The sequence below is a fragment of the Neodiprion pinetum genome, chromosome 1 (assembly GCF_021155775.2).
Source record: "Neodiprion pinetum isolate iyNeoPine1 chromosome 1, iyNeoPine1.2, whole genome shotgun sequence".
NCBI lineage: Eukaryota > Metazoa > Arthropoda > Insecta > Hymenoptera > Diprionidae > Neodiprion > Neodiprion pinetum.
In genome coordinates, this window is record NC_060232.1 from 8,191,291 (window position 1) to 8,205,613 (window position 14,323).

General features: G+C 35.5%; 2 protein-coding genes across 7 annotated transcripts in view; one reads left to right on the top strand and one right to left on the bottom strand.

Moving 5' to 3' along the window:
* The window catches only part of qless (decaprenyl diphosphate synthase subunit 1 qless), a 54,307-nt gene extending 53,764 nt beyond the window's left edge, over nucleotides 1-543 (bottom strand). Inside the window, exon 1 of one of the 3 annotated variants that reach the window (XM_069136918.1) lies at nucleotides 348-543. In XM_069136918.1, the coding sequence (XP_068993019.1) occupies nucleotides 348-503 (156 nt within the window). In that variant the 5' untranslated portion in view covers nucleotides 504-543. The remainder of the gene's footprint in view (nucleotides 1-347) is intronic. The other 2 variants (XM_046608871.2, XM_069136917.1) reach the window with 2 other exon arrangements.
* A 1,390-nt stretch (nucleotides 544-1,933) lies between these two features.
* LOC124222593 (uncharacterized) lies at nucleotides 1,934-13,410 on the top strand. 4 transcript variants are annotated; one of them, XM_046633872.2, is made up of 4 exons: nucleotides 1,934-2,091; nucleotides 3,138-3,238; nucleotides 3,321-3,487; nucleotides 4,554-13,410. In XM_046633872.2, the coding sequence occupies exon 4, from the start codon at nucleotides 4,812-4,814 to the stop codon at nucleotides 11,943-11,945; it is 7,134 nt and encodes a 2,377-aa protein (XP_046489828.1). In that variant the 5' UTR covers nucleotides 1,934-2,091; nucleotides 3,138-3,238; nucleotides 3,321-3,487; nucleotides 4,554-4,811; the 3' UTR covers nucleotides 11,946-13,410. The 4 variants fall into 4 exon arrangements, with proteins under 4 accessions (XP_046489828.1, XP_046489749.1, XP_046489901.1 ...); XM_046633793.2 differs by having other exon boundaries at nucleotides 3,343-3,487; XM_046633945.2 differs by lacking the exon at nucleotides 1,934-2,091 and adding an exon at nucleotides 2,159-2,677 and having other exon boundaries at nucleotides 3,343-3,487.
* Nucleotides 13,411-14,323: the final 913 nt, after the last annotated feature.

Genomic DNA, 14,323 nt, shown 5'->3' on the forward strand with positions numbered 1-14,323 from the left:
GACAGTACAAGCTTTAATTTGACTGTGCACGGTGCTCTTATCGAGCAGTTCGATAAGTTTGAAATTCAAGTTATGTAATTTGCAAGGGTGTACATCACGTAAGATCTTGTTCCATTTGGAAAACCGTTTATCGATAGCTTGATTAAATAGAGATCAATAAATCACCCACAACTTCCGAGTTTACGTAATAGAAATAATTTGATTCATTTCTATAGGCTTCCAGATCAACGACAACGAATAGTTTCACTAGATAGCGGACGTCAGATGTTAGGTTAGCCTTTTTTTACATAATATCATTGGGCACGATATATCTTCATTGAAGAAAAAAAAAAAGGAAAAGACAGTACCTGGCAGTGCTGTACCAATGTTGAGCCGGACTGCGGTATGTCTTGACGAAATCTCACACATGCCGTTGAAACTTTCCTTCGAACCTGAGTGAAATGTCCAAACTGGCACAATTTCTCCACACGAGCACAGAGCCTACCGGACCCTATACACGCCATAGCGAAAACTGTAGTGAGAAGACTCGGGGGACACTTTCAACTCGACCACTAGACGCCCCACCTCAACGTCAAAATCGATCCCCTCCACCTGACAAATCGTCGCTGCTAACCGGAAATACGTTCCATAGTCTTTTACTATCGCCTAGCTTTGGGTCTGGCTTGCGCGGTTTCGTACTTTCGTCACTATGAGCTTACGAAAGGTACGGCATTGTCGTCACGTGCATGCGAGACAACCACAGCTCAGTTCGCCGCATTTTTAATGACAGGGATATCTTTTATTCGCCCTTTATTACACCCTTTACCGATTTTATAATTAACAAGAATAAAAAGCTATCAACGATGGCTTATTGATCCGAAGAACTTTGAAGATTTAAATCATTCAGACAATTTAAAACTAATTGCGGAAAATTGTACTTTTGTCATCTGCTAGTCGAGACATGTTCTGTGAAGTTGACAGTAGCTTTTCGAGGTTCAGTCTGATATCAGACGAGGTAACAGCAGACGATCCTATGACCATAGTATTAAAACGTGAAGGTAGCAATGCTCCACTAAAATAGAGAGTTTGCTGTTTTAGCGTCCTCTTGTGAATTTCTAATGAAGGTAATCCGGTAGTGAAATTTATTCTATAATTTGGCATCTTTTCAAATTAAAAACTTACTGTCTAGCGTTGATGGAAGAATGCAAAGACGATTACCCGTGGGAAAATTTTCGTAACTAGTACTTGGCGGGTAAGCGTAAGAAGCCGCATTAACAATCCCGTAGCTTTTTTATCGGCCGAGGGGGTGACTGTCTGTGGTCTTCAGTCACGGCTCTGTCGTTTTTCATTCCATATAGGATAAAGAGGCAGTGAATCTACTGTTATTGACTGGACACCATAGTAACATCTTCGTTCACCGATAAATAATAAAAGTGTAGACGCCAATAGCGTTGAGTGAATTCAAGAGCATAACAATTTCATCCATTGCCGACTGCGTTACACAACTCTTTATGGAATATAGTTGCAGAGATTGTTGCAGATAATGTTACAGATCACTGTTTATATTCAGGTAACGCCAATTGGGTTTTCACTGGTATAAAGATGAGTTTTTAATCTGTTTCCGAACCGTAAGACACGAAATTACAAAACTGACCAAAACGTTCCTGTCGGTCTAGTAGGAAGGTCTTTTACTTTCTGCTATTTATAAAAATATTAGAATGTAGGATATGTTATTTGTCATTTTTCAGGACCGGAAGCTTTTAAATATGGCGTCAATCAATTATTTTTTTTATCGAGATAGACCTACGAAGATAAACCCATATATCTCCACTCACGCTGATATCTCCTCCCATACGCTTTGTCTCCTCCTGAATTATATCTTTTCGATAATACGATCGTAGCGCCATCAGCGTTACGACCGGCTTCAAACTAGGTCCATGGGTTCGAAGGCTTGTTCATTGTACTGGAGTGCCAATCGTGCCAACCAAGCATTCAACGGCCATTGCATACAGTCACGTATCGGTACTCGGTGGGTTTTAGTTTATGCCGTAAAGTGAACCTGAAATAATTGTCGAATATCGCGTTCATATTCTCGACTTGTAGTGACGACAGGTTAGTATGCCTCTAATTCTTCCATTAGTGCTATCTACATTAATTTTTTACCCATGTGTTTGTCGGTCAAATTTTCATCGCTGTATCATGTATACTACAAACCAATAGAACGAATATCTATGGCGTCGTGCAGTTGACTGCTGATATGGTATCTGTGTTGTGTCTGCGTGATGCGTGTGTACGTAGCGCCTCACATTTCACGTACTTCAATTTTACGCACAGATGCAATTATTACTGCTAATTACAGGCTGTCCAGTTGTACCGGAAGTCCTGGACGTCTTGAAATTACCATGGCAGTTTTAATCGGGTGCTCAAATGTTCTAAAGTGTCTGAATAGTGTCTGAATACGTATGTTCATTTACGTTGATCTTATCATCACCATTCTGTCATTTGGTAATGTTGCAAGTTTATTGAAACTAGCTTTCTATGGCAACCCTGTACTGCATTATGAGTCACTTTTAGCATCGCTGTTCTCTTTGATATCACGTAACGAAAACTCTGTCGTACACAAGTATAAGTCTGGACACTTGGGTCTGTGAATCGTACTTTTAGTGGTTGGTTCACTTTTGGTTTTTAGCCACAAATTGTAAGTGTGATAAGGCTTAACTATTGAGAATTTAATTATGCAAAATACATTTTTTGAAACTTGATGCTTGTTCATAATTTATCTCAAGTCTGATGTATTGTGTCTGTTGGACTGGTTGTTTAGCATGTGTAATTTCTTTTCAATTCACTCAAATCTATAAACTTATGTAAAGATCAGCGCAACAGATAATTTATATCTGTGGACTGAAAATTCTGTTCGTTTACTGATGATTATAAAATTTTACTTCAGAAATAATCCTCAAAACGTCACAGTCTAGTATTTATTGTTGTTTTATTTGCTACTGGCCAAACATATTCAGTACTGATCTAATCTCTGTGATGTCACATTTCCGGCGTAGAAATTTGTATGTTGACAGGATCAAATAAATAGAATTCTATAGGAAACTTGATCGACAATTGCCTGATAAACTTTTGTATATTTTACCGTCTGTTAATTACAGGTAGATACCATGCAAATGTTGGTTGAAGAATAGAAAAGGGTGGAACAATCAGAGCGAATACAGTACTTCGATAAAAAAGTATATTTTCCAAAGTTTGTCATGTGAGTATAAACCTTCAGAGCGCCAGCACAATGGAATGTCAAAACTGTTGTAAGTCGTTATAAAATAGTCATGTTCATGAAGATCCTTTTCAAATACTTTGCAGCTCAAGTGGAAACCCAGGATCAGGAAATATAATAAGTACTTTTTATAATGCAAAATCTTGCGTGTTTGTTGGCCGATGTGAATTGCAGTAAAAAAAATTGCATACCGACAGTGTCCCTACTAATATTGGTTGAGGGCCCAAATAGGTACGGATAAAATACAATACATCCATAAGCATCATTCCTAATCACCATAAATATTTGAGTCACTTAAGTGACTAAGAACAAGGCTGAAGCTAGCAGCCAGAATTAGCAGTCAAACGATTTAATGTTCATTCGAATAAGGTACTGGAGTACGAAAATCAAAAATTTGTAAAATACCTTGAAGTCCCAGATAAAACTGAACTGCATTTTCTTATTTCCAAAAAATTTCACACGTTTCGCTGCTTACTCTTAACTGCTAGCTGCAGCTTCATTGACTAAGAGCAGTCTGAAACAGACATTTATACACAGGAAACTATAGAAAACTGTTGTTTTCCCTTAACTATTATGATGTCTCCTTAAAACATGATTAGAATATTCTAAAGTATATTTCTTGAATAAAATCAAATAAGTTTTGTAGGTAACGATCCGAATTGAAATAATTTGAATCAAGTAATCTAAACTACAAAAAAGTGACTGAAAGCCATTAATAAATTCCATCACAATAATTTTCTGGATTTTGGGCCTTGCGCCCTCTTTTTCTCTCGTTACTGCAGTTCTTTTTCTTTGAGTTTCACTGCCAAAATGATACAAACCGGAGTTCAAATAACCGGAGTCAATGACTGGTGTCTGAATTTTCAAGAAGATTTGCAAACATTTTTATATGACAGACTAAATTATTAGATGGCAGCAAGTAGTTTGCAACGATGCTAACTGTCATTTGCCATTCTTTGGCGAATGAAAAACTAATCAGCTGTTTCAAGAAGTGTACCACCAGGGCAGCCAGTTACCCACCTGGACTTTGCTTTAAAGAAGTATTATGCAATATATTTTTTTCTTTGAATCATACATCGAAAGCCCTTCCGAACTAGTTTACCTCCCTTTGTCATAATTAGTCGCACGTTATTTAACATGAGATTAAGTTATTTATCAATGGCTTTCAAGGAAGTATGGTTGATATTAGTAAAGTACAAGACCTAGAGTATGTACAACAATGCTTTGCTACTATTTTATACTTCTCAAATTTCATTATGTGATTATTAGTACAATGCGTTATGTTTGTGTGTTACAGCAAATCAAGAATCAGTTATGAATAGATGATGATATCGACCACGTTGCATTGCAATTTACCATTCATGAGATCTAATTCATGTTGAAAACGAGGTGTATGGTGTGGGTGAAACCATGATAAATTCTGACTTTGTCAAGAACTTTCTCGACGTCACAGAATCATTGACTCTCAAGTAGAAAAGGTAGGGATTACTGAAAATTGAGAAGATGTTACAATATGCTGATTAGTTTTGTAGATTGACGAAAATCTATCAAAGCCATGGGTTCTAGTATGTCCAGTGATAGCGACTCAAGTACAACCGATATTAAGAAGAAAAGTGTCAAGACGACTGATAAAGATGAGAGAGTTTGGACAGAAATGCATCCATGTAAAGAATGTGCTGTGGTAGTAGAACGTTTACCTGAAGAAGAACTGGCCAATTTACTGGCAAGGAATGCAACTAAATTAAAAACTATGGAAAAATTTCGCCCACGTAAGACGGGATGCTTCGCGGTTTCAAGAAACCAGCAGCAAACCAAAACATCCGACGAACAAAATAATCTGAAAGATCTGAATCTGACGGACATCATGACTGATGGTAATTCTGAGGTGATTACAAAAAAGATTTCAAGTAATCATGCAGCTAGTAAAAAACGCATTAAAAAAGCAAAAAGGAAGAAGTCACTCAACAAAAGTACATCTTGCAGAAAACCCAACGTGAACCATTGTCATGATGAATCGCGCGAATTTCAACTCTCGTTACATACCAAAAAATTGGATAGTGAAAAATCCACTGAATATCAAGATTGTGAAAAATATCCAAGTAGCAGAATTCCGCGAACTGATAGCATGTGTAAAATTGAAAATAGTGAGAAAAGTTTGAAGGTTTGTGTAAATGAAGCGTCAGTGTCAAAACGATTCAAGCTGTCTCTCAAAAGAACATTAACTTCTGATGAAGGTTTACGTAACAAAGTCTCAGAGACTAAAAATCTGAGTGAAACTAATGATGAAGATTTCGAAAATAACGTAAAGATTGCTTGCAAGAGAAAATTATACGCTTCTCAAAAAGATGCGGTGAATGTTCCTAAACTGAGAAAGCGTGTAAAAGTGGAATATTTGTCATACACTAATCGCAGATCAATTAATAAACGTAATTCTCTGCGCAACAGAGATTCGGATCATGTGGACACACTTGACCATCTACAAGTTAACATTGATCGCAGTCAAAATCAGAAAAATGATGATATGGTTCCAAAGAAATCATCACACCTGAAATCTCTACATGTTGCAGTTAAACGACTGAAGAAGCAAGATACGACTACACCTAACAAAGTTGACCCAGTGGGGCCCTCAAATCGACACACAGAAAAACATGAAACAGTTTTTAACAATCTGAGTAATACTTTACCTATCAAAGCAACAGTTCAAGATCAACATATAGCCAAAGAGACTAGGAACAGACTGATTACAGATTATTTTTTCAAGATTGATAAAAGCCGTGTTTTACCAGAAAAAACTATGAAATGTTTGGAAGAAAAAGAAATGGAGGATGCAGTATTGAGAAAGAAATGGAACATTCACAAAGATGTGATTATACCGTTGATAGATTTTAAAGCATTGAAAACATCCGAGTCGGGATATGTTGCCTCAGAAATTGAAAAACTTTATCAAAAATATTCTTCTTCATTTGTTTTTGGCAACCTCTCAATTCCAACTTTAAATACATCTCACTCACCCTACAGACGATCGTCTACCAATTTCATTGACGTGTCTTCGATGAGTGACAATGTGGTGAAGAGTCCTCAAAACTCAGTTCACACTGTTACAGTTCAAATGGAAACAAGTACATTGTCTATCAATGAAAAACCTCCACATTTGGAAAGATATTCACCAGTAAAAAGTGTAGAAGTTTCGTTGAACGACAATTCATCTATAATAAATTCTGAACCAGGACCAAGAGATGCAGAGAAACCAACAAATCGGATGGATCATACAGAAAATTTGTCTCCTCATACCAAAGAAGAAAGTAAACGACATATGGATAGGGAATTGCCGCGTCTATCTTGGATCACAAATAATCATGAAATTAGGAATCATCTTAGTCGGACTTCAGAAAAGTCATTCAAAATAGCATCTGCTCTTACAAGACGATCATCCGTTTCTCCAAAGAAACGAAACGCCTCACGATTAGTCCAAGATAAACCAGAATTAACTAATGCACAAGTTCCTAGGGCGGAAATCACTACTGGTGTACAAAAAGTAACCAAAACACCAGAGAAAATTTGTATTGTGTCATTAACAAAGAACATAGATTTTTTGTTTGATAGTGATGAAGTGCGGAAGAAACTAAATAGCACGACGTTAGTCAGTAATAATTCTATACATGTTGTAAATCAGCCAGATACATGTTCAGTTTATGGGTCGGAAACAAAACAGCCCAAAAAATCATACAGATCTGTACCTGCTAAAGAAAAAGTGGCTAAAACATCTTTTCCTCTCAACGGCATGACAATGTTAAACCATTCCATAATGGATGAACAAGATATTTGGATGGACCTGGGTGAGAGCAGTGATAACGATGCACCCAAAATCAATACAGCCGTGGAAAATGATTATACAGTGCAACAAAGCAAAAGTTCAGAAATAAGTCCGAATTTCCACAACACAGTAGTAAGTGAAACGGTACCTTGTAATACCACGAAATACATGTGTACTGATTCTTTTGCTATTAACGATCTTGCATGTACTATTGAAAATTGCAAAGATAAAAATGCTAGCACAGATATCAGACGCCCGGCTGAGTTTACCCAGAACTGTCTGTCATTGATAAAAAATGTAACATCAAAGACGACTCAGTATCATTCACCAAATCGACCTGCTTGCATAACTATTGAAACTCGCTCAAGTGGAGAGGAGACATCAACTGGAAGTGGTATAGTTGAGAAGAGAGATCACAATACAGACCACAGCAAAATAGATTCTGATAATCTTACTAAAGAAATGTCATTTGTTGACAATTATGTTGATACATTTCCATCGCTCTACATCGATGAAGATACTCAGTCTTCTGATGCACAGGATATTCCTGCTATTGATATAGTAGAACAACTTGAGTCATCTGTTGACAAGGATAAAAGTGAATCTGATCCACTAGCTCTGACATGTACAAAGTCAGATACATCGACTTCAAATGGTTGTATCGGTAGTGTAGTAGTCGAAGTTGATCAAGCTGATGACGATACTGAAGTATATATGAAAAAAGAATGTATTTTTTGCAAGAAGACATTCAGAAGCACGTACAACTTGGGAAAACATTTATCAACGTTGCATGTAAGAAGTACAAGTAGGATGTGCACCATCTGTGATAAACAACTGGTTACTAAAAATGTAGTCAAACATTATCTTGAACACTGTGGTTGCACAGACATATCTGAGCTTTGTGCCACCGAATGCATTATCTGTAATAAAAAATTCAAGAATCGACGAACCCTTGGTTATCACATTAGACGTATGCACCGTATTGAAAAGAAACATGTTAGTCCGAATATAGCATCGAAAACTTCTAAATCATATATATGCACTATGTGTCGATCAACATATGATTCCAAAGAAGATTTGTTTTTGCACATGCTGACGCATACTGAACAAGACTTGCAGGATACCTACGAAGTTGAAAAGGTTAAGAAACAGCTTGAGTCAATTACAGATGCTCGAGAAGTGATAATTCCTGAAAATCAAGCCAGTGGCATTTCTGAGAGCGAAAATGCTAAAGCTGAGGAACAAGTACCACCCAAACTCACAGGGACTAGTAATAGTCCAACGATATTGGCTGCTGCTGCTGTTTCAACTTGTGAATTCTCAATTTGCCTTTGCCATAAAGCTGAACGACTCGAAATGTCATATGGTGTAATAATTGAACTTGCGATAGTGTGCAAACAGTGTAAAACATTTTTTAAAACAAGAAAATGCTTTGAAGATCATTTTGACAGTTCACTGTGCGCACGGAATAGTTTGAGCAAAGTCACGCCAGCGATGTTTTGCAATAAATGTCGTGTAATTTTAAGTTCCTTGCAAGATATGCACTCGCATATAAAGAAGCACAGTGACCTTAACGTAGAAATGTATATATCATTTCTCTGTAAACATTGCAATGTATTCTTTTTTTCAATCGGACATCTATTTTACGAGCATTGGTTCAATCACTGCAAAAATCCTCTGTATATTGCTGATCATTCAGTATTTCCTAATAATATTAAAATAAAGATCATCGAGCCAAACTGTACAAAAGATAGCAATAACGACGAACCCACTGAAAGTCTTCTAGTAGCTGATTATCAGTGTCATTTTTGTAAAAAACCATTTCGAACTGAAGTTGAGTTAAAAAAGCACCTTATTTCTAACCACACATGTTATCAAAAAATCAATTCTCCACCTCAAGTCAGCAAAATTATCAACCCGTGCTTTAAACTAATTTGCAGTATATGTAATAAAGATTTCGCTGATAAATCAAGATTTGATACTCATGTTGAAGAGCACAGAACCATTAAAAATTTACTACAAATTCCTAAAGACCTGTGTAAATCATCAGGGGATAATCCGCTTTCTTGCAACATATGTAAAATCGAATATGACACAACAAAAGATTATGAAAATCATTTGATCAAACATGATATAATTCAGGAAAAATATGTTTGCAATTATTGCGCGCTCATGATGGATAGTATTAAAGACTTTGAACATCATTCCACGGAACATAAAGGTACACCAGAAAAACCAGTTTCATGTAAAGTCATATTCGCTACAGCCAAGTTTCATTGTAAGACTTGTAAATTATGGTTTGATAGTCAAGCTATATTGGATAAGCATGTTTCAACACATAGCAATTCGGTTAAAGCAAGACCAGAACTTGTAGAAAAATTAATTGAAAAGTCTGCGAAGGCTGTTGAAAAAACAAGCATCACCATAGAGACCAGTCAACAAGAACCGAATAACCAAATTGATGACGCAACCGCTGTTATTGAGAGAAATCAGCAAGAATCCATTAAAGATGTTGAGGTAACGAGCACTACCATTGAAAAGAATCGACAGGAATCCACTGATCCAATTGATGACGCAAGTGCTATTATTGAGAGGAACCAGCAAGAATCTATTAGTGAAGTTCAGGAAACAAGCACTACCATTGAAAAGAATCAGGAATTTTTGAAAGGAATCAGGACTGACCAAATTAACAATGCAATTGCTATCATTGAGAAGAATCAAGAAGAATCACCGAACGAAGCCGAGGAAGCAAGTGCTATCACTGAAAATAATCACCAAGAATCGATTAGTCGAGTCGAGAAAACCATTGCTATCATTGAAAGAAATCTGCAAGAATCAAACTACCAAATTGTACCTGATGATTCTATTTCTACGCACAAAAAAATCACCTCGGGCAGGTCTATAGTAATTCCCAGTGTGATAGACTTATCTGATAACTCGAATTCTATGGATATCGAAATACTGCCTGGTGAGAAGAATGCACTAGAAAAAGAGTTTACCACAAAAAATTCTTTCCTTGAAGAACAGCTGGAAAAATCGAGTGACGAAGAACCTAAGAAGTTATCATTCTTACGTGTTAAAGATTTGAAAGAACTTCTTCCATACACTTGTAGCAAATGCAATGCTGAGTTTAATACGGAGGAAAATCTCAACAATCATAATTGTAACGAGTCGATAAAAGCACGGGTTAGAGTTAGTTACATTTGTAAAACATGTACAGAGATTGAATGCGATACTGTTGTTGATTGGCACCACCATGTGATGACACACATCTCGATAGGATCTACCCTAAATTCTCCTGGCACTTGGGCGTGTATAATCGATGGACCGCATGGGAAAAAGACTTGTATATGTACTATTTGTCGCACGTACAGAAGTGATATCCTCAATGAAATGCAGCTTCATTTATTACATGGTCACGCAGAAGTTGCTGCTCCTCTTTTCAACTGCAAATATTGTCAATCATTTAAAACTGACGTAAAACCAGAAATGGAACGTCATTTAGCCGCTCATTTTCGAAGTCTAGAGACAACTCCTACCTCAGCTACCTCAAATAGCACAACAAAGCCGTTTCGACAACTTGATAATTTCATCAATTCTCAATCAAATTCAGTTTTACCTGTAGGTGGTTCAGATACTAACTCATCCGCACATCTATCAGTGAAAAATTCAAACAACGTCGTACAACCAAGTTTGGCAATACCTGTTAATAAGGAGAGCAATAATATTCCATCACCTCTTACAGTTTTACACTCTAATAACTTTCAGCAACCAAGTCCAGTTATATCTGTCAGGAGCTTGGGAAATAATTTACCACCGATTTTAACAGCTGACAATTCCAACAATTTTCAACACCCTGTTCCGATTTCACCTGACAGTAGTTCACGTAACAATTTAACTCCAACAAAACCAGTCAACAGTACCAATAATTACCAAATACCAGTTTCGATATCATCTCTACCCATTACATCAGGCAACAATGTGGTACCCCAATTTACTCTGGTTAGCAGCTTCAATAACATCCAACAACCAGCGTCAATGATTCCAATAAACTCCAATAATAGCTCACGCACATACACACCGGTTGAAAATTCTAACAACTTTGAACTAGGAGTTCCATTTTTACCAGTTCCCATATCGGAAAATAATTTGTCCCCAGACCAGCGAGTCAATGCTTCAGAATGGTTATCGACAATAGTTCAATCGTGTCAAAATCAATCCAATAATAATCCACAGTTTAACGGTATCGCCAACATGGTATACAGGTTACCTACACCTGCTGCAAACTCTATATACTCTTGCAGTATATGTCACAATTATCAATGCTCGACAGAGCAAGAATTAAAGCATCACGAGTCTCTACATCAGCAAACTGAGTACAACGAACCATCGGAAAAATCATACCGATGCAAGTTGTGCAAACAATATCTTTATGGTTCTGAAGATAATCTGAGAGCACATGTACTGACGTGTCACAAAAGTGGAAAGTCCAACGTATCTGAAAATCAAATCCCAACAGTCACAGCCCATGCGTCATTTAAATGCAACCATTGCCCCCAGGTCTTTTCATCTTATAATGTATATCTGCAGCACAGAAATACATTTCACACTTTCCTTTTTATCAATCAACAAGAAAATGAAACTCAATTGCAAACTAGATATCCTTATTCTTGTCACATATGTTCGACGGGTTTTCTCCAAGAGACTCACTTGCAGGCTCATGTCAGGCAATTGCATCCAAATGACCAAGTGGCACATCCAAAAATATTACATAATCAAGCTTTGTTCAAGTGTGGTACTTGCAATTTACTTCTTATATCCGAAACGGCATTGAATGCTCACATGAGGTCGCACAATATTATAAATCAGCAGTAGTTTAGTTAATTCTTTTCAAAATGTTCTGACATCATTTTATATTTTTTTTTACCTCCAATTTCATTTTCATCATACAGTTCATAATTAATTTTTCCTGATACAAATATCAAGTTGTACATAAAACCATCACTATACGCGGAATATTGTAGAATAAAATTTAAATTCATACACGAAGATACTGCAGTTTGCATATGTATCGCTTAGTACTCATTAGACATAAATTAAGAATGTTGAATAATAATTGTACTACATATAATTGAATGTGTATTAGGAACGATATTTTAAGCCAATACATTCGACTAATTCTTGAAGCTTCTGAGACTAGTATAGATTAATATAGTTATATCACAAACGAAATTCTCACTACAAACAGAGCGGGCGAGCTGGTAGATTTAAGAGTCGAAAAATTTTCTGAATGCGCCAGAAAAGTTGTTATCTTAAGATACATTAAAGAAGAATGACGTGTACCATTCTCCTTTTTTTACAATCCAAGTCGAATCGTTATTCTAGCAAATATAAAATTCTCAGGAGATTCCACATCTGATATTTACCAAAAATCTTGACCATGTTTCATTGATGCGAAAAAAATGACACATTTACATTAATATTTTTATACATTGCTGTTTCTGTAATTTTATAATGTAAAAACGGAATATCGGTCGAAACTGTTTGACATAATACCGGTATAGTATGTACATTGGAGTAGATGATAATAATCGAAAAGTGCACTTGGTAAAAATTAAAATTCAAGCTTGAATGCTTCACTAAATGACAGTGATGTTATAATCCATATTGCACATGCAGACTAATTAATATTTACAATGTTATCTACAACTTGAGAGAGAAACGTTCCTTTAAGTTGTAAAATTCTGCACTGGCTAATAGCTTACGACGATTGAAATACTGTTGTACAATGCATTGTAATTTATCTCAGCTTACTTTCTTTATTACTTTCTGTACAATCCGTATGTGTGACCATTCTATCACATTTTCAACTATTACTTTTGTTTGTTTTGCTTGTCGTGACTCTAAGTACTGTAGTCTGTATTAGACAAACCGACTCGTTATTTGTACTCGATTAATATTAATTTACTTATAATCAAATTTAATGTAAAACTTTCAAGTAAGAAAAGAAACATATTTGAAAGAATATACTCGAGCATGCAACAGTTTAAAATCATTTTCAATCAGGTATAATATAAATATTTTAAGTATTGTAATTAGCGAACAACCTATCGAACAATATTATTTTCAATTAATATTAATACGTTAATATTGTTAGGTCGCAACATGAACGTTGAGGTATTTTTCTAGTTCACACCGAGGGTATCTATCCGATATTTACGAATAAAAGTAAATTTGTAACTTGAATAAGAATGAGCAACTGTTCTTCTATTATATTACGTCTTCTTTAATCAAATGTGTAAATTTCTCATTTATAATATATATATTATTATTTCTCGTTTTTTTTTTTGTTTTATTACCTTATATAATTAGGTCTAGTGTTGAAAATTGTAAAGGCTGAATCCATCGTGTTTTTAATTGCTAATGTAGAATGTTTTTTTATCGTTATTAAAATTGTGTACATTTGTGTTGGTGCCATTGCAATCTAATAATAATAAAATCATGGAATAATCAAATACACGAAAACGGATTAACGTACTATATTTTCAACATGACATACATGCTAACAACAAATTATTACTATCATTAACATATTTATATAGTGCTTCAATATTGTCACAACAATAACCCCACGTATCACAATTCATGCCACAAATACAGATATTTGTATAATCATTAGAAAAAATAATTTTTTGTTATAACTTCGATACAACTACTACGAGTAAATTATATGAATAATTATTATATTTTTCGCTTATTCTGACTGTAGATTTTATAAACAATTCGTGGTATTACATTGAATTGTTTATTGATAGAAAACCAATAAATTTCCTTGCGACGAAATCCTGCACATTTCTTATTAAGAATAAATATTAGTTGAATAATTTGAATCATTTTACAACTTTGTATCGTCAATCGGCTGTTCTAGATTATCCATCATGCCGTTAAGAACAGTTCTTAAAGCTGGTTATCTCCCGAATTGTCCGGTATATTATTTAGTCTGAGAGGTTCTTCTCACCGAAATAAAGTTATGATTGGACGATCGAGTATCATCGCTTACGACTAGTCATAGCCGATTAGCTATACTATGGATACATTCGTTGTATATTTGCACGTGAGAAGAATTAGCCAGATTTAAATCAGACATTTTTTAAAATTAATCTGTCAATAGTTTTCGATAAACTTTATTTTGCTGTAAAATTGTAAATATAAATGTTCAGAATTCGTCGATTATTTGCAACGCATTTTAATGC